Source organism: Erigeron canadensis, chromosome 9, assembly GCF_010389155.1.
Source record: "Erigeron canadensis isolate Cc75 chromosome 9, C_canadensis_v1, whole genome shotgun sequence".
NCBI classification, from domain to species: Eukaryota; Viridiplantae; Streptophyta; class Magnoliopsida; order Asterales; family Asteraceae; genus Erigeron; species Erigeron canadensis.
The window spans coordinates 11299259-11320751 of NC_057769.1; the positions used below are offsets into that span (position 1 = coordinate 11299259).

The 21493-nt window shown below is 32.6% G+C and overlaps 3 protein-coding genes across 4 annotated transcripts; 1 reads left to right on the top strand and 2 right to left on the bottom strand.

Moving 5' to 3' along the window:
- Window positions 1-1023: 1023 nt before the first annotated feature.
- On the bottom strand, window positions 1024-1741 carry LOC122583806 (protein DMP4-like). The gene has a single exon (XM_043756181.1). The coding sequence runs from the start codon at window positions 1726-1728 to the stop codon at window positions 1087-1089; it is 642 nt and encodes a 213-aa protein (XP_043612116.1). The 5' UTR covers window positions 1729-1741; the 3' UTR covers window positions 1024-1086.
- A 1898-nt stretch (window positions 1742-3639) lies between these two features.
- Window positions 3640-8936, top strand: LOC122582066 (thymidine kinase a-like). 2 transcript variants are annotated; one of them, XM_043754416.1, is made up of 5 exons: window positions 3640-4039; window positions 5504-6121; window positions 7680-7769; window positions 7912-8033; window positions 8496-8936. In XM_043754416.1, the coding sequence occupies exons 1-5, from the start codon at window positions 3734-3736 to the stop codon at window positions 8746-8748; spliced, it is 1389 nt and encodes a 462-aa protein (XP_043610351.1). In that variant the 5' UTR covers window positions 3640-3733; the 3' UTR covers window positions 8749-8936. The 2 variants fall into 2 exon arrangements, with proteins under 2 accessions (XP_043610351.1, XP_043610350.1); XM_043754415.1 differs by lacking the exon at window positions 5504-6121 and having other exon boundaries at window positions 3653-4035; window positions 7625-7769.
- Window positions 8937-9619: 683 nt separating this feature from the next.
- Window positions 9620-13474, bottom strand: LOC122581752 (phosphoribosylformylglycinamidine cyclo-ligase, chloroplastic-like). The gene is made up of 9 exons (XM_043754024.1): window positions 13387-13474; window positions 12451-12822; window positions 12169-12263; window positions 11995-12096; window positions 11843-11902; window positions 11321-11493; window positions 10776-10878; window positions 10385-10543; window positions 9620-9985 (listed from the first exon to the last, which is right to left on the bottom strand). Exons 2-9 carry the CDS (start codon window positions 12752-12754, stop codon window positions 9824-9826), a joined length of 1158 nt encoding a protein of 385 aa, XP_043609959.1. The 5' UTR covers window positions 12755-12822; window positions 13387-13474; the 3' UTR covers window positions 9620-9823.
- Window positions 13475-21493: the final 8019 nt, after the last annotated feature.

The following is a 21493-nucleotide window of genomic DNA, read 5'->3' on the forward strand; positions in this document are numbered from 1 at the left end:
ATTGAAAACGAGATGACTTGATGACCCAACTTTACTGTTAGGAATATATCCCACATCGGTTGAAGAGGTGAACAAAGGCTTGCTTATAAAGGGGCTAGTTACCTACCCTATTAGATGTGTTTTGAAAACCGTGAGCCTAAGTGGCAAAGCGGACAATATCTAATACGGCCCGAGCTGACTCGTTGGAATCGATACAAGTCACCTTTTGAGTCGCAATTAAAAAAAACTAATAACTTTTTTTACCTTTTACTTTTTAAACATATATAATACTTTTAAATTTGTTTTTATTTTAATATTATTCTTTTCTTTTAAGCCTAATATGTAAATTAATATCATACTTGTACAATAAATACTTGTATATTATTATAAAAATATAATATCGTGATTCATACGACTTGAGTCATGAATCAAAAAATTAAATTCTCAAATATAGTAAAAAACAAGGACTTGACAACTATGATCATCTTTAGTCATGTGGTCTAGCTAGATTAAGCATTGTAGCATCCATCCAGGAACCGTTTTACGTCTTACATTACATTCATCTAAAATAAAGACACTCATAGGTACACATAGATGGAAATGAACATGTAAGTGTCTTTATTTTATGAAGTTACTTAAAATTGTTATTTGAATCCTTCTATAATATTGTAAAAAGGATAGTTTAATTATTTTAAAGTTAAATGATTTATGTTGTAAATAATATCATTAATGATATATGTAGATATAAATGTTTAATTTAATAAATAAAAAAAATTGAGTAAAATAGGAAAATCTTTGTTTTTTTAGAAGTGAAGGGGGACTCCCTCTTATAAACAGGGGCGGTACTACATGGGGGGCCAAGGGGCTCCAAATTTCAATTTTGTCATGTATTTTTAAATTTTTCATGAATTTTTAAAATTTTCTTATAGATTTTTAATATTTTGCCTTTTTTAGATTTTTTTTTCGTGAACTTTTTAATTTTGACCCCTCTGATATTTTTTCCTGGTACCGCCTCTACTTATAAAGGAGTATGGATTTACATTATATCACAAATAACAATTATAAGTTGTTAGTATTATTATTGTCGTCGTGTTATACAAATTACAATCAATTGGTGCTAACGGGAAACCCAATTCCATGGCGTTGTGTAGGGAAAGCAACAAAAAGCATACTAAAAACGACTCCAAATCCAACAGGAAGTGTCGTTAGAAGCTCTTGCGTTTCATCAGATGGCGACGGATAAAAGCAGTTCACGACATCTTGATCAAATAAAGTCACTGCGGCAAAAACCATAACCGACATGAAGGCATGCATAAAATCAATAAATCTCAACTTGTATTTAGCTTGAAGTTCCGTTGGCAAATTTCTAGTCCCGTCAATGACCCACAACCCACGGGTTGTTGCAATTCCATAGCATACATTACCTTCTTGGTCCGTGAAGCTATCGGTGAAACTCAATAGGAAACAAGACAGACCACAAAGAGCTACAAGTGAAGCAGTCAAGGCCCGGCCGACAGGGTCACATTGGCCCTGGTCTGTGAAAATCGGCGAAAGTATTTGAAAAGCAAGAACCGAGCCAGTGGGTAAAAGATTGGCTAAGTGAGCTGTGCTTTGGAACGTTTGGCTTATGGCTTTTTGGATCAATGTTTTCTCAATGGGTTCGGGAAGAAGTGTTTTTTCAAGAAGAGGAGTATTTTGTTCATTTTTGATGTTTTGAGGTACAATTTCATTTTCGATATTGATCTCCATAATTGTTGAATGGTTTTTTAGATGGTATGATGTTTATTTTTGTAGGATTGTTGTATTTATAGATTGAGTAATAATATTTGTAAGAGTATTGAGTAGGACAAAAGGGATAGTAGTTAAAGATTGTTCTTATCTAACAATACCTTGCAAGTAATCGAATACAAGAATTAAAGCATATGGGAGGTTTGCTTTAAAGCTAGTTTGTTATAAAGTTTCATAAAAGTTCAATTACGGTATAATCCATTTTAGACATAACTTGGCAAATCTATTGTAATGTACGATTTTTAACCGCATCGAGGCCCAAGGGCGTTTCTTAACATAGATGTAATGGTTCCGATTAATGCAACAACGTACAGACTATTCTGGTTTAGGTGGACTTTCACCTTTTGGATAACCGGGGACGCTTGCTATTAGAGAATTTTCGTTAAAAGAAGAAAAGTTTGATATGATTTACCAAAAAAATGCTCAATTGATTTGTTTATACGCAGCTACTTAGTAAATTTATATAGCTCAAATAAGTCGATTAATAGAATATGAAAAATGTTAGTTTTAGATCATCGTTTATTTGTATAGTCTGTTATTTAATATTTTAACTATTTGCCTATTTGTACATTACATTTATGTTTTTAATGTGTTGATCAGCGCAACGCAACAAGACCAATTTGGTACGTTGTTTCATTTTGCCATGATTTCGTACGTTGTTGAAACTGAACTTGGACAGGTTTTGATGAACAAGGTACAACTGATGATAGATTTTGATTTCTAAATTTGGAAATTGTTGCTCTTTAGAACCTGAATGGCTTTTACTATATTGGTTGGTTGTAACAAACTACCCTCCCATCCCTCTACTGCTTTTATGATAAATCCTTGGTCATGCTTTGAAATACAGGTACTTTACAATGGGGACTACATATTTTAAGCATTGAAAACATAATACAAGGCTAATAAGATAATCAAGGGTGCGTTTAGTTCAAGAAAACTCTCTTGTTTTTTATTTTCATTTTTCAAAAAAACATGGAAAACAGGAAACGCGTTCAAATTGTAATTTTTTAAAAAAGTTTTCCTAAAAAATTAAAATTCTCTTTTCCAACTTTTGCACTAAAATTAGAAAACTGTTTTTTTTAGTTTTTGTTTTCACTTTTCTATTTTCTAAACCTCTTATAAACCTAAAATTAGAAAACAAGTGAATTTGACCATGTTTTCTAGTATCTAAAATGAAAAAATGAAAACTCCATCTTTTATTTTGAACGCGTTTTCAAAATTTTCAAGGGTTTTTTAAAAATGAAAAACCTTTTCATTTTCTAAAAAACTAGAAATGGAAAACTTAAAAACATTTTCTCCAACTAAACGCGCCCTAAGTGTTTATTTGTTTTTAACCTTTAAGTAACCAAATTGATAAAGTAAATAAATGCTTAAATAATGTTTGTATGTTAATTTTTTTTATTAAGTCAAAACAAACAATTTTGATTGGCTTCATATGTTAAGTACTTTTTGATTAAGTCCAATAAGTTATAAACAAATGAGACTTAAAACTAGTGTCGTATCTAGTCCGGTCTGACCCAACCCGACCTGACCCGACCAAATAGTTTAGCCCTTTGAAGGCTTGTGACGTGAATAAAAAATTTAAATGCAAGTATCAGACCAGTAAATGGAAAATCGATAATAAATCTGTTTTATCTATATGTTTTTTAAATCCATCCGAGATATAATTCAACACTTTAACTCTACTATGAATTAGACTCGAACTCAGACTCGGTTTTTACATTTTGCTTAGCCTGAGGCCCAGCTTCAATGGGCTTATGATATTATTAATCAAGCCCGAGTGTAAACAGTTTGTTGGGGAACAAGAAAGAAAGAAAGAAAGAAATTATTATTTTATTTATCAGATATATCTCCATTTCTGGAGCCAAAAAAAATCCCTAAAACCCTAAACCCTCTTTTTACATCACTCCCATCATCATATGAATTCATTTAAATTTAAATATAAATAAATAAAAATAAAAAAAGTATGATGAAATCATTAATATTTCCAACAACAAAAACAGCTGCATCAATAATAATCCCAAATCTTATTACAAATACATATAAACCATTATCTTTAATTCCCAATTCTATACCTTTTAAAAACCCTAATTTTCTCAGAGGACTACATTCTTTTAAATCATCATCATCTGTTTGTCGTTCTTCGCCGAATAACACCGATGAAACCGGACAAACCGGAGGCGAGGTTCATGTAATTGTGGGCCCTATGTTTGCTGGAAAAACTACCACTTTGCTCCGCCGCATTCAATCCGAAAGCTCTAATGGCAGGTTTGTTACTTTTGTTAACTTATTACAAGTATTTTTCATACGTATACAATCACACACACACACACACTGTGTATTCAATATTGTAGTCATTTTAAAGAGATTGTTTTAACGAGTATAAAAGTTTCGAAATTGATCTTAAACTTATAATTATGTTGAAATATGTAATATATAATTGACAAGATAGTTGGTGTAATGAATATCGTTACGCTAAAGTTTAGGGTTTACGCTATAAGATTGTCTTGAATGGGAATGGTGTAAACCATTTTAGTGTTGCACGGATTTGAGATGATTTACGCACCCGTGACCGTTGATACATATAGATGTTACTTATGGAAATATATTGTAATCAAACGGGTGTTGCTTTGTTCGTTAGTAGTATCACTTTCATGAACTGGATGAGAAACGTTGGTTTTAAATGATCATGGAAAAAGTCGTAGGGCTATGTGGTCAACACAATCAGTTTGTCACAAAAGTTAGTTTGTAGCCTTTGATTGGGTTTCGATAGGACTATACATAAAGTCTGTAAGCCAACATAAAGACTATTGAATACGTATTCTTGACCATTCCCCCAATTAATGAAACACTAACATGTTCATTGGATATATTGACTAATGTTAATACTTAATATAAAATTAAATTTCCCGGTGAGGTAGTTTGATTGACTATGTTTTCATATACGGATGGTGAATAGCCAATAATTCATTTAGGTTCATAAAGATGATTGTTTTGTCACATTATAGTGGCCAGATATTCTGCGACCATCTTGGGAAATTTCTTAGGCTTCTTTCCAGTTTGAATACGGGTACATTCTCTAAAATCTGGGGTAAAATGGCATGACAGTATGACACTACTTTGGTTCGTTCGAGGGTGGCTATAAATACCTGTGTATTCTGTCCTGGCCTTCAAACCGAACTGACTATTTTAAAGATGCTTACCATGTTTTGAACCCAATGGAGGAGCTTTAGGTCCTTAGAAATTGGTTTCTGGTCACCATTTACATGCAGCTTCTGGTGATTCTCAAGGAGTTTAAAAATTAAGTTGGAGCATAAACCTACTGCAAAGGAAATGATGAAAGAGACAATATTAGATCAAAGTTACGTTTAAGATAAAATAAAGTGCACCTGCATATTTTTATTGTTCGCAAGGACTTGGGTTTAGGTGTTACAGCTGTGCTCCATAACATGATTGACTATGTTCTTATATGTAAAGCCATTTATGTCCTCTATAAGTTCTTTAAGTTTATATGTAGATTTCTGTTCCAATAGTTGAATACAACAATCACTGGTAATAAAGTATTCCCAGATTTCAAGATAGGCATGCAAATGGCTTCTTCAACATGGATCAAACATTCAAGAACCTGTGTTTCTCAGGAAGACTTGTAGAAGCAGTTTGGTTATTATGCCGTACAGGGCAGCAGGTGGAGTCGGAGACTTATTCTCTTCTTTTGCAAGATTGTATATTTAAAAAGGATTATCAATGTGGTAAAAGAATTCATTCACAAATGATTATAGCTGGTTTTGTTCCCAACGAGTATCTGAAGATCAAGTTGTTAATATTATATGCAAAATCAGGAGATCTTGTTACAGCTAATATGATATTCAAGAATTTAGTCACACCAAACGTGATTTCATGGAATGCCATGATTGCTGGGTATGTGCAAAAAGGTCTTGAAGAAGCGGGATTAAATCTATATTATAAATTGAGACAAAATGGCTTAACGCCAGATCAGTTCACCTTTGCCTCGGTTTTTAGGGCCTGTGCCACCCTAGCAATGTTAGAGCAGGGTAAGCGAGCCCATGGTGTTCTAATAAAGAACCATATAAATGGCAATGTTGTAGTTAACAGTGCTCTTATTGATATGTATTTCAAGTGTAGCTGTCCATGTGATGGGAATTTAGTATTTGATAAGGCTTTGGATAAAAATGTTATTACTTGGACCTCTTTGATATTGGGTTATGGGCAAAATGGAAAAGTCAAAGAGGTCTTGGATGCTTTCCATAGGATGATTAATGAAGGATTTAAGCCCAACAGTGTCACATTTCTTGCAGTTCTTTTTGCTTGTAGCCATGGAGGTTTGGTTGAAGAGGGTTGGGATTATTTCCGTTCAATGAAAACTGATTATGGCATGCATCCAGGAGAAAAACATTATGCAGCAATGGTGGACATTTTAGGACGTGCGGGAAGGTTAGATGAAGCTTATGAGTTTGTAATGAATGCACCATGTAAAGACCGCCCAGCTATATGGGGTGCTCTTCTTCAGGCTTGTAAGGTTTATGGAAACATAGATATGGCAAAAATTGCTGCTAAACGTTATTTTGACTTGGAAATTGATAATGTTGATAAATATGTTGTTTTATCTAATGCTTATGCCACTTTTGGTCAGTGGAATAACGTTGCTGAGATTAGAACTGGATTAAAGAAATTGGGGATGAAAAAGGAACCAGGTTATAGTATGATTGAAGTGCAAAAGAAGGTCCATGTTTTCTTTAAGGGACATAATATGCATATACAAACTCAACAAATTTATGATTTGATCAAAGATCTGAATTGCATTTTGAAAGACGCTGGCCATTATCCAGATATCACAGCTGGTAGCATATAAGAAGTTACTTCAATACAATAAAATGAGATCAATCTTTAATTTTCATTGTTGTGAGTGAACCAGTGTTAGTTAAGGTGTGAGGGCTATGCATCATAATTGGTACAACACTAATAAGTGATGCCAGAGTTGACGTTGAAGTGAAATTGTGGGTGTTATTCCAAAGAGACTTGATTTCCAAATAAAAGGTTAGTTATACAGGCTAAATGGGCTGGTTGTGTAACATGTTCAGATCGAAACAGGTTGGATGAGGGGACCCTTATAGTATATTTCCCCAATTGTTTTTGTATAAATAGTTTCCGTCATCAAATATGGTCACTGAGTCATATATTTCATTAATAAATAAAGTTTGCTTGAAATAAATTTATTTAGTAGGTTTTGTTTAGTAGTCTCTCTATCCTTGAGTCATGGGGGGTATGGCTGTCTACATCATACCTCCCCATCTACATGTTAGTGGGATTGGCTGTTGTCTCTGTTCTTGTATGCTTGAGAGGTACACTTTGGGTTACTTTCGGATGACTTGATCTAATTGACTTGCTTCCTTTTATTCTAATAGTTTAGTTAAACCATATGACAGTTGGATAGAAAGTTTAACATGAATTGGTGTATTCATACAAACGTATCAAACTTGCCACCTCTAGTTATCGTAGCCCACATCTAGATTTTTTATTGAAATCTCAGGTCCATGGGATGATACTGTGTATATATCTTTACTTGCAGTCACTTCTAAGTAACTCTAATTAAAGTGTCATATATTTATCTTGTTAATTTACTTGGTTTTCATATACTTTAGGTAAATGTAAAACTACATCTTTGCTTGTTCTAGTTAGAACTCTATTAAGATAATTAGTGATTTTTCTGGTGATTATGCTACATTCACACTTGCTTAAAAATTAACTTGCTTGGTATATATATTATCTCTTAGATTTATATGTGTATATTCCATTTCGTGGGAAGTTATACATCTTTTCAAAATGTATCATCTTGCAGAAATGTAGCTGTCATAAAGTCCAGCAAGGATACAAGATATGGATTGGATTCCATTGTGACACATGACGGGGAAAAGCTACCATGTTGGCCACTTGAAGCTTTATCATCATTCAAAGAAAGAATTGGTCTCGAAGCTTATCACAAGGTAACTTCAGTGTGAAACATCTCAGAGTAACATCTGGTAGTAAATGGCATATACCAAGGGGAACTCTTATTTTTAGTTTCTTGGTTGGTGTTTTGTTTAGTGATTTTTTTTCCTTTTTCATATTGATGTGGCATGATCATAGCTAGAGGTAATTGGAATCGATGAGGCCCAGTTTTTTGACGACCTGCATGATTTTTGCATTAAAGCTGCTGACCATGATGGTAAAACTGTTATTGTTGCTGGCTTGGATGGCGACTATCTAAGGTAAGATTTACAATGTTTAGACTCTACGTTTGCACTTTACGTGTCTTGTTTATTTGTTAAAAGAAATTGGAGATGGAAACCAGATTATACATATTTATATTGGGTCAAAACGGGTAAGGTTTTGGTACGGGTAAAGGTTCAGTTGGCCGTCACACTTTTTTGTCTGTTATTCTGATTTTCGTAAAAAGAACTTAAGGTTACATAAACATATATTGTTAGTCCGTTACACAGTTATAATCTTATTATCTGAATATCTGACTAAAACGATGTAGATTCCAAATAACCTTTTGGCAGACTTTCAACATGTTCAGCCTATTTAATCTTTTTGGGATATACTGACAATCCAATGGGTTGGAATTTCTACTTCTGGATGTTTGCTACTCTACAAAAAGCAATCTACACCTCTTTCTTGCCGCTATTCAATTGTGATCTTACAGATTGAGCTATAAATAATTGTTGCAGGAGGAGTTTTGGAGTGCTTGATATTATACCAATTGCAGAGTCTATAACTAAGTTGAAGGCAAGATGTGAGCTGTGTGGTAAGCCTGCTTCCTTTACCTTGAGAAAGACAGAGGAAACAGAGAGAGAACTGGTTGCTGGTGCAGACGTGTACATGCCAGTTTGTAGAACACACTATGCAAGTGGTCAAGTGGTCAAAGAGGCTGCAAGAACTGTTCTTGAGACACAGAAGATTCGGTGTGGCTCAGGGTTATAAATCTTTGGATCCCACTCTTTAAACATCAAAACTGTTAATTTGCATTTGTACACTAGAAGCTATTTACTCACACTTTGTAGGATGTCTTACATTGTTGTGTAACTAATGGAGTTCATATTAGGAATGATGTTTATGTGGTGTTTCATTTGAAGCATGCCACATTGTTAGAAATGTAGCCTGATTTTCTAGACATTCTTGTTAGAGGCATGCCATAGTGTGTAAGTTAATATATCTTCTCCACTTCTATCCAGACATCTTAAACTGTAGTCTTTTAGCTAAGCATAGTATCATCACATATTTATAATTATAACTAATCCATGTGGGAGGAAATAAATGACGTGCCCATGAAAAATTACATCACTTATGTATTTAGCTTGAAGCCATAAATTGTTTAAAGACTTGCAGCTTAAAGGTACAAATTCTGATGTGACCACTTATTTATAATACTTTGATACTGATGAAAGCTTTGTGCCAAATAATGCAACATTGTATATGTTGGTTTCCAGTTTTGTTTAGGTTGATGAGTAATATATAAATTTGTGTATTTTGAACCAAACGATTCTTGTTCTTGTTGGATGGTGTTAAAAAACCATGTTCCATATGTACAGTTGGATTTGGAACTTCAATCAAATTGGAACTCATCCAAGATTTGATGGAAATCCAACTTTATAAAACTTGGTTCATTTATAATGGTTTACAAATACATATCCATATATGCCCATCGAGCTTTCCACAAAAAATGTTCATTCAGCATTGACATCCATCAATTCAGTTGAAGAACCATCTCTTGGTTTGATTGTCCACAAAGGCGGAGAAGTCTGAATTTGAATAAAAAAATTCAAAATAACCATCAAAGTCTTTGGAAACAAAATTGAAAGACAAAAGACATAATAAAAAGCTTGAATACACAACCTAGTTTTATGCAAGTCACAAAATTTTCCATTAAACATTATTTCCGTCTCCGGAATTAGGAAATAGGAAGTACAGTGCTAAAAAAGCAATACAAACGCCGCAGACTTATGTTAATAGATCTCACCCCTGAAAGGATCATGACAAGCCACTCGTTAATTGCCTATCATTGATAACTTACACCCTCACCACTTACCACTTCACCAATACGGTATGCTGTCTCCCCTCCATTAAGTATCCTGTCTGCAGCCTCTTTACTAGCAACCAGAACCATCCCAATTCCCATATTAAAAGTTCTCTTCATTTCAGCGTCTTGAATGCTTCCAGCCTGGAAATAAGAGACATAAAGCATCAAATAATGAGTAAAACCATCATATGTTGCGACTGGTAACCAACCAGAAATGTAACATACATATTTTCACCGAAACAGCTACTTGTTGGCAACCAAAATAAAAAATAAAAAATTGCCACTAGGTAAACATTCCGGTTGTACTTCTATGATGGCATGACATTTTTTACCCATATGTTACAAATGAGTTGCTTGGAGTTATGTTTCATCTCAAATGGGTCAAACTAGTCATATAGATAATTTATAGTCAACTAGTTATCTTTCAAATATGATTTACTTGACAAACTAGATTACCATAGAGAATATAACATCTATAATCATATTTGACATGTTAATTATTTATTAAAAAAATTCTAAACTTAAAAATAATAACTAAACCTTTTGAATCCATTTGAAAACAGGAGTGACTGGCCAAGAGTTATTGTAAATGAGAGCACCATGTCCTTCAGGAAAAACACGCGGGATATTATCTGTAAAACCGCCACCTGTGATGTGGGCAATTCCTTTTATGCCTCCCTTGCTGATTATATCCAGCACCTACATTAGCATGATAGCATAATGAGATAATACTAGTCTTGTACCGCGACACCTTAAGGGTAGGAAAAGAGAGGGACGCGTGTATTTTCAAGGTGTGTAATTTTTTAAGGATTAATCTAAGGGCTTTTATAACCATTGTCTTAATATTTGGGGCGCCACGCAACAAGAGATCTATATAAAACTCCACAGTAAAAATACACTAGCAAAAGAAGGAATAATAAGGATGGCTGACCTGTTTAACATATATTACAGTTGGAGCCATCAAAGCTTCGCCTAACGTAATAGATTCACCAGGGAGTTTATCCTTTAATGAGAGTCCACTTCTAGCCAGCACCCTATATCAACAGATCAACAAAGATGTAAGAGAAGAAAGATATAAACTGGCTACCAACAGAAATGGCACGTTCAACCCAATTATACAAAATGGACAATTTTATTTGGGTTATGCTTGATCTAAAATGGGTCAATAGCTTATAGCAGAAAGGCAGACATGTCAACTAGGTTGAGTAGGTCAATCAGGATGAAAGTTGTGCAGATAGCATTTAAATCCATGAAACCTTCTAATCGAAAAAAGAGAACAAAAGGTGTCTGTGGCTCGAAACATATCCGGCCTGTACTAAGAGATCAACTAAGGCTTTTCAAATCTTCGAATGATAGTACCAGGTATAGCCTTGCATATTTGACAGTAACCCAAAACACCCATTTTCTCACTAGCTACCAATGAAGTACTGTTTAGATCATTCAAAGAATGTAAGATTTCTTAAAAGAGTCTTAAACCTTCGAACAAGAGAAAAACCATTTGAGTGAACTCCGCTGGATGGCAGGCCAATGAGCACATCTCCCACCGAGATGTTCTTTCCGTTAATAACTGATTCTTTCTTTACGATGCCAACCGCAAAACCACTGATATCATATTCACCATTGGCATAAAAATCTGGCATCTCTGCAGTCTGCAAGCCATAAACATCAGACTAATGGTAAGCAGAACGCATTGTGATAAGATGAACCTATCTATGAAAAGAAATAAAGCCAAGTTTTGATAGCTACTACTTAACTTCAATTGCCAAACAAAACATGTTTTATTTTTCTTTACGATAGCTACTACTTAACTTCAATTGCCAAACAAAACATGTTTTGATCCCCGGCCCATTTTTGCCACGTCTAATTATACAAGGATAGCAGCCATTAAAAGAAAATGTTGGCATACCCAACCAAATTCAAGGCAACATATCAAACTGGAGAGTGACTCGCTCCCTTAGATTAGAACTATATAGGAACCGGATTAGTGATCAAAGTTACCTCTCCACCCAGAAGAGCACAATCAGATTGTTGGCAACCATCAACAATTCCTTTAATAACCTGAAAAATCATATTATTAGCTCTGAATCCTCTGATAAGCATGATGGCCAAACCCAACAATAACAGGTTTAGGCAATAACAAGTGTATATACCTTTTCAGCAAGATCAACGTCAAGGTGGCTTGTAGCATAGTAATCAAGAAAAAATAGAGGCTTTGCTCCTGAAGTGATAATGTCATTGACACTCATTGCAACCTAATAATGTATTGTATTAGCAACCATCATACATACATTATAACGTCAAAATAGATGTATATTCTACCATACCAGATCAATACCGATGGTATCATGAATCCCGGTCTCAAATGCCAGCTTAAGTTTAGTTCCAACACCATCTGTACCAGCTACAAGATACGAATCCCCTGCTCACACGAAACAATTTAAAAGTGTTGGTAACTAAGTCATAGTCCGTCATAGATTAATAATCATATTTTCAGTCCTAAACGCAACCATACTAAGCAAATACAATAACACGGAACTAATGTTAGTCATAGCTAATAAACAATATAATTTATAACATCACAAACAAAAACGAGTGATAAAGTATACCAAGTGGAAACAGCCCACCAAAGCCGCCAATCCCAGGTGCCATCTTCGCAATCCTCCGTACAAGCTCTGACCCAGCGTCTATGTCAACACCAGCATCTTTATATGTAAGGCCGTCTTGTACACCGGTGGCCAAACAACATATCCCGTTATTTCTTGCTTTCCATGAAACGAATGACAACAATGTATTTGTTGTAGCAAACTTGCATCTACTTGCAGCATTGAAGAAACAAGTATCCGATTTCTGACGACAAGACAGAGGCTTAACTGATATCTCTAGACTTGCTCCAAACGTACCAGTGCTCATTATGCTTTCCTTATTTTTAGTTAAAATGAAATTCTTATTAGCTACAACACCCACAAGTGTATATCTGCCTGCAAGACATAAATTAATTAATAACTATATATATATATATATATATATTTATATGGGAAAAGTGAGTACGACGTTTGGTTTTTATAATCATAAAAAATTATAGGGTAGTATTTTTTAAAATTCAAACAAATATTAAAATATTTGTATGTGATAGAACCTCACATTTCATTTTTATAATCATAAAAGTCATGGGGCCATGTATTTTGATATATATATATATATATATATATATATATATATATATATATATATATATATATATATATATCATCAAACTGTGAAACACAAAACGCGTAGGGGGTCAAACGTGTCGTTGACGTGACACCAGAGGCGGAACTAAGGGGGAGAGGGGCAATTGCCCCCTGGAAATTCAAATTTTGTCACAGATTTTTATATAAAAAAGGGTAAAGGGGTGGGACCCTCTGGTCCATGTACCATTTTGGTACTCATAGCACATCGCATATATATATATATATACAATTTGTGTGTGTGTGGGTCGAGATATTATATATATATAGATATATATACAGAGCGAGATATATGATGGAAATATATAATATTACCAGCAATTTATCTGGTGGTGGCAGAAGAAGTCAGGGAGGGAACTATGTGACTGGAGTTGAAAATGGGAGAAACCCTGTTGATGTGTTGAGTAGTGACTCATCACTCATACAAATCAGTGAGGAAATGAGATATGGGCCGAATAGTTGGACTATACTCCTACTGGGCTCTTTTATTGTTAGGTAATAATAAGTGTTGTATATTGTAAAACAAGTACTAAAATAAAATAAATAGAACAAACTTTTGACCCTTATATCATAGTTAAATTGATGTACGAAGATTCACGAAATAATTGATGCACGATAAATTTCATGATGCACGGTAATTTTTAATAAAGAGAAACTTATTGTTTTATTTGCTTTACTTTAATACTTGTTTTATTTTACCTAAAACCTAGGTATATAATAAGAATTCGGGCTATACTTAACTCGGGGTTAGTTATTATAAAACAAGTATTAAAGTAAAATAAAATCTTGACTTTTAGATCATGTGAAAGTTGATGCACAACAATTCACGAAACACGTGTATATATTTATTGATGCACGATGATTTTCATGATGCACAAGGATTCTCAGTGAAAAGAAACTTATTATTTTATTTTTTTTATTTTAATACCTGTTTTATTTTTACCTGAAACGTACTAAATAATTCTTGAATGATATCCCTATACAAAAGTGAAACGATATTAATATCACATGTACATTAATGATGAGTTGGTGGAGTGGTTTGGAGTTCTCTTAGTGACCTATAGGTCTCAGGTTCGAATCTTTATTCCATCAACTTTGAGATATAGGTAGTCCTTCTATGAGGGCTTGGCTTGGGTAAACCCAGATTTAAGTCTAAGAAGGCAGAGTTTACCCCTATTAATCGTCATGCCTTCAGGCGGATTAGTAGGGGGTTTTCCTCCATTGGGTATTTTAAATAGACATTTCTACTTCGAGGGAGCTCTCTAGCACGAATCCAGTTATGACAACGTATGCTAAACCTCTCACTGTCGAATTGCGACACGAAGTTTCAAGCGAAATTCATTTTAAAAAAAATAATATTAATATCACATGTTTAAAAAACCTACCAAATTTATACATTATGTACTTGTATCATTTGTTGTATTATTTGTACAGTATATTAAATCTATCAAAATTCATAGTATATTTACTATCTTCTTGTACAAAAACTGTATATTATATACTCGCGCCATATAATTGCATACTATACCTATATACTAAAAACCAACTACTTTTTTACAACTTCCTAAGCATAACATACAAGTATGCATACATGTAACTTTCGACTTTTTTAGCATTTAACCCCCTAGCACATGCTTTCTAAACAATATTAGTCCTTGTCATTAAATATGTTGCGACAATAGTCCTTACTGTTAAAAAGTCATTAGGAAACTCCAACAAGAGCTAACGGCCATTACGTTTTGTTTGGGTGTTTAACGGAAGTAACAATAACAACAGCAAATCAAGTCCTTTTTCTAACAGAGAATTAGGTATTTTTCTCCAACGAGTGCTAATGGTCGTTAGACATTATTTTAGTGTCTTACGAGAATTACAAAAGCTGCTGCAAATCAGATCCATTTTTTTAACAGGCGTTTGACTGTAGTTTTTGTGTGAAATTAGTATTGTTTATCGGTCTCTCAGTTTAACAAAAAAACATTTTTGCCTAATATTTTTACCTAAAGTTGTTGTAATTTAAGTTGTTTTGGTTTATATAATTTATTGTACAAAATTAATATGATATTCGCATTCATTTGTTTTTACTATTTTCTACATTAATCTATATGATACTTTCCATTTATTTTTGTATTTTACATATAATAGTATAATTTTAATGTGTTTTCACTTTTTTTAGTTGCTACATAATTAACATTCGTATTTTTTTTTATTTCCATCAACTATTCATAAAATTGATCATGTAAATGATTACTGTATGTTACGTTGATACACCACAATACATTTTTTGACGAACATTTAAATAAGCAATGTTATGTTTTCGAGGCAAAGCCTGGGTAAAAAAACTAGTATAAATTTATGTATGACTATAAATATTTTTTAACTCTGTTTTTTTACGGCAATTATTATTATAACCTGGCTCACAGACAAAAAAAAAAACTTACAAACTGACACCCTAGTGGTAAGCTGAAATTGCACAAAAAGACATAAACCATTATACTTTTTTCCCCAAATACGACAAAAGCATACTAAAAATTTGTGCTCATGTTGTTGAGCTTATTCATAGCTCGTTTAACCAACTACAATGATTGCCTACAATTCTTCCATAACTCTTTGGAACTTGTTCTCGTAGGTGTGTAGGTGTTTTTTTTTTGTCAAAATAAAATAAGGCAAAAAAGAAAGACAAATATGAACCTGTTGAAGCTGCCATTTGAGCTCCATTTCTAGTAATTTACGTTCAAGTTTGTCCATATCTCATTGCATTTTAGTTACTATGTCTCTTCACATAGTGCAAAAAGGGTGATGAATTGGGGATGTTTTGGTTTCTTTACAAATTAGGGAGAAAAAGATGTCTGCACTAGAGATGAATGTTAGCTTTATATTTTGTAGTGCGTGTTTTGTAAATTAGTATTAGTATTGTCCTTTGTATTTAGTATGTTTTGTTGAAGGGTTTATCATGTAATTAACTATGTACTTGCTTGTAATTATGTACATTCCCTCTAAATACCTACTTTCCTTTTTACTCTAAAGGTTCACTACACATTTTAGCATTGTTTAGAATGAATGTCATATTCATACAGATTACTATATATACACACATGCACGTTGCCCATATTGTTACCCCATTAATTAATATTGTTTTGCAGTAGACATTTATATGTTGTCAAAGAAATTTGGTGGCTGTCATTTACTTAATATAAGAACAACCGAACCCATAACATTGTTAATGGTAAATGAAACAATATGTGTGAAAAGATGAATCTTAAATCGTATAAAAGCCACAAAAAGAAAGGTACAAATACCTTAGTTGTAAGATAAACTTTTCTAAGCGACTTCTTCATTAAATCTGAAAATAAGATCCTCCATGTCCCATTTTGTGGTCCTTACATTCCTCTGCATACTCATAAAAACGGGTATGCATCAGATATTTAGTTGAAAAATCGGATTATGGAACAAATGTTTTCTACACGGGCTGATTCTTAATACAATAATACTTACTGTTGTTGAACACCCATATTTGAGAGGCATAAATACTGTATAGAAAAAAGATATATAGAAAGTTTTAAATTGTTGTTGAGTTATTATTGTATGTTGGGGGCAACTGAAATTAAAAATTAAAAAAAAAAAACAAAAAAACAGATACTCCGTAAAAGAGAAAAATTATAACTTACTTTTGGTGAATAGTTGAAGATGAAAAGTCGGCTGTTGCTGTTAGTTCACCACCTTACATAAAAATTACTCTATAACTTAATTTTGATTGTATTGTGTAAGATGTTATTAATTTGGTGATTGTACTAATTTCTCTAGCATCTTGCTAGCATTATTAATAATAATCCATCTATTGCTGTTCAAAAAATCTATACATACATATACATATTAGTGTTCAGGTCCGTCCAACAGACGGGTAGTCTCAAAATATTAATCAAAACTAAAAAATTAGAATTCAAATATATTAAATACATATATCAAAATCAACTTGAAAATTTGCTAGCTGAATAGCCTCTCCATCGGTCAAAATACTCCTAAATTTTTCGCCCATTCACCATTAACCGAGCCATGTATGATAGTGTCCTGCAAATAGCAAAAAAAATGGAAAAACTGGAAGTTCTTTTAGTGTGTTCTATATATTTAATCCAATTTTAAAAAATAAACCCACAAATTAACCATAAGAAGCGAATAAACATCTTTGCATACAGATACAAGAAAATTATTTAGGATAAAAAAGGAACTCAACCAAGGACATTCCAAACGTGAATCAGATGATTTTATCGGCTAATGCAAGAAATATATGGAAACAAATTCTTGATTAAAAAAAAAGAGTCGAGTCAAAAACTTTGCAAAGTCATCTCTTGTTGTGTTAAATCCTAAACATAACTTGGTTTAAAGAGTTTTATCTAAATGTATTATTTAAAATTGATGTCATGTTTTTCATAAAGATCCGAAGTATATCTGTCATAAACAACTAAAATGATGAATTGTTCCACCATGCTAAATAATCATACTAAAACATTCAACACCATCTCAATATGTAGCATTTTCCCCAATATGTAGCATTTTCCCCTGATAGGATAACAACGGCTAAAAAATTACACCATTAATGAGCTAGTTTCAAAACATATTCAAAATAATCATAATTGATATATTAGAGTAATCATAATCTTACTCATAGCAAAATTCGACTTTTTTTTTTTTTATCTAAAAGCTTAAAAACGGTAAATTGATAGGGTTTGATCCCATGTAGCGAATTGGTACCCACATAACCCTCAGCAGGGATAGTGTCAAAGTTAGTCAACCACTTACGTTCAATTCTGCCTCTGGCAAGATTCGAACCTACGTTGATCCTAGAAAGTGGCAGCTGGTGGCCAACTCTTCTACGTCGTAAATCTTAAATATACACCATTAATGAGCTACTTTCAAAACAATATCAAAATAATTAAAGTCAATATATTAAAGTAATCAAAACCCTACTCATAACAAATTTAGACTTTATATCTAAAAGGTTATAAAAAGATATAATCGTAAATCCTAAGAGTTAATATAGGTTACAAATACAAAATTTAATATATACTATTTAGATTAGTTAAGTCATATATCACATCTTAATCAATACGACAGCTAAAGAAGAAACTTATGAAAATTAACTCCATATAAATATTGATTCCAGTTTACCTCTTTTTTTTTCAAATTTAGTTAAATAAAAAGTTTATAGTTTCTTATATTTTCTAAAAGTGTAAACTATATAATTTGAGAAATACATACCAATTCATCAACAAGACCATCTCGAACGTTTTGATTTTCTTCGGGATGTTCCACTCCGAAACAGTCCATACATGCACAACACAGAGTCGTAAATGATGGTTAATATGTGTTGGCTTAAGATCTTCAAGATGAACTTATGTGGTCATATATTTTGTTGTTAAAGAAAAAGCTATAACAAATCTATAATGGTCAACAAACTAAATTAAAAGAAATAATAATAATAATAACATAAAAATTCAATATTAAAATATAATAATAATGATTAATTATGTGCAAAGTATATAAAAAGAAAAACCCTTTTGTAGTTGATCGTAGCTTCTTTTTTTGTTGTCGTATGAGTTATATTATAGATTACCAATAAAACCGAAAAGTGTAAATTAATTATTTTTAAATTGGGTGAAATTGTAAATTGGTGATGAAAAACCAAAAAGTGTAAATTAATTATTTTTAAGTGTAAATTGGTGATGGAAAACCAAAAAGTATAATTCATTATTTTTAAATTGGGTTAAAATGTAATTCGGTGATGGAAAATCAAAAAGTGTAAGTTAATTATTTTTAAATTGGGTTAAAAAGTGCAAAGTAGTGATAAGAAACCAAAAAGTGTAAATTAATTGTTTTAGATTGGATTAAAGTGTAAATTAGTGATAAAAAACCAAAAAGTGTAAATTAATTTAGATTAATATTAAAAAATTAGAAGATTAAGAAGGATGGAGGATTAGGCTGAAGGAGGGGGATTAAGGGTGCCAAATGTACCCCCAACCCCCTCTTTTAGTTATATTATAAATATCTATAGCATTAATCAACGACATCAATCCGTAAAGCATTCATAATAACAAAAATTAACACAAACATAAAACCACAAATTAACTGTTGGTCGAATAAGGAAGATTAACCTAAAGTAAAATCATAAATTCCAACTAAATTAATTTAAACCCTAATCAATTCTTAATCCTCCAGCATTGATTTCTTGCTTATAACTTTAAGATATATCTATAAACCCTTATAAAGAGAATAAGATTTAAGACTATAAACACTTTTTACAATATCCCAAAATTACCCCTAACCCTAAAATAAGTAACAAACGTTCACTTCACACCACTTCTTTGTCTCATCTTCTTTCGTACTATCACTTTCCAGTGTGACATCGTCCATCATCACCGACACCCCGGCCATTGCCTTCCGTATCCATCATCACCACACTTAACTATCGTTTTTTAAATGGTACCGCTGCAACGCGCAGACACCCATCTAGTATATATAAGATAAGATAAGATATTTTATATTTAGCAATACAAATTCCTATTTAGATATAAAATATATATCATTTATACATTTTTCTTCAAATAAAAAACTAATTGACTGTTTCGATATAGGCTCTCCAACTAAGACATTAAAATGGTGCAAAATTTTGATCCAACGCTAAAATTCATTAACTTATTCCATAAATTGACATAAAAATTGAAACAACTCGTGTATTGACACGGGTCCAAATATTGAATAACATCCAAATTAGATAACATGACAAACTATTCAACTTACCGTAAAGACCTCTTGGTCTAGATGCTGGTGCAGGAACAAAAACAAGGAGGAACTCGATTTTTTCCCCTCCACGTTGAAGCCTTGAAAGAGAAGATTTAAAAGTATTGATATCCAAATCCCACTTCATGCACGACTCTTGTTTAAATTCCTTTGTAAGGAACCGACAAGTTAGTATAATTGGTTTAAATAGATACAATCGTAATATAGCAGCATATATACAGCAAACAAACAGGCTACATAATTAATACAAAACAACAAACCCAGCCAACCCCTGCCACCTCTTGATCGATATCAAAATTAATCCATAACACGTTATCATAGAGTGACAACAAAAAAAAGCATAAGAGAGGGGATACATACCATCCCCATATCCTAACAACGATCAATAACTCTGTGATAAAAGCTCTGCGTATGAGATTGTTTACAGCGACAATTTGCTAGGTCGAAATTTACAAGCGCCCACTCACTGTCACAAGTTGCCACCTTGTTCATAACCTGGGTAAGAAAAGGTGACTAAGATGTATCACTCTAGCACAATGAGAGATGAAATTACAAAATGATGGAAAACTTAACCTTACCTCATTAGATGATTTCCATGATCCAATTTCTGGTTTAACTTGAGAATTTTCATAAATAAGCTGAAACATACAATAGTATTGATGTAAAACCAAATACCCTATTTATATTTAAAAATATATTACTATAGAGAACCTACTTCAGGGGCAGGCAAGAACCGTGCCTCAACTTGTACTAGTTCTTTTGCAACTTTCAGGCCATAATCGACAGGAACATCATATTCGCTCCCATGTACGTTCAAAAAGATGATGAAAACAATTAAAAGTGAGTATTCAAATGCAAATTATACATCTAAAGATATGCAAGTTTATACCTTCTTAATCATTTTTTCAGTATGTTGTTTGGAGTGTTAGGTTTCTTTATCTTGTTAATTACAGAATCCTTCAGCAGCTATATCACAAAATCTTCGGACATTATAGTATCAACATTTCGTTAGAGAGAAGCACATATGTAAATGTATTGAAATAATAAATGCTTATAAAATCTTTTGAAATAATAAAATGCTTAGGCACTTGTATATAGTTTTACGCAACATTGGCGTTCAATTGTTTACTTCATTGTAAAATATAAAAGAGTTAAAAGTTAGAGTTAATTTTACAATGAAGTAAACAATTGTAAAATATAAAATCTTTTTGAAATTAACTCTAACTTTTAACTCTTTTATATTTTACAATGAAGTAAACAATTGAACGTCAATGCTGCGTAAAACTATATACAAGTGCCTAGGCATTTTATTTTTTCAAAAGATTTTATAAGCATTTATTATTTCAATACATTTACATATGTGCTTCTCTCTAACGAAATGTTGATACTATAATGTCTGAAGATTTTGTGATATAGCTGCTGAAGGATTCTGTAATTAACAAGATAAAGAAACCTAACACTCCAAACAACATACTGAAAAAATGATTAAGAAGGTATAAACTTGCATATCTTTAGATGTATAACTTGCATTTGAATACTCACTTTTAATTGTTTTCATCATCTTTTTGAACGTACATGGGAGCGAATATGATGTTCCTGTCGATTATGGCCTGAAAGTTGCAAAAGAACTAGT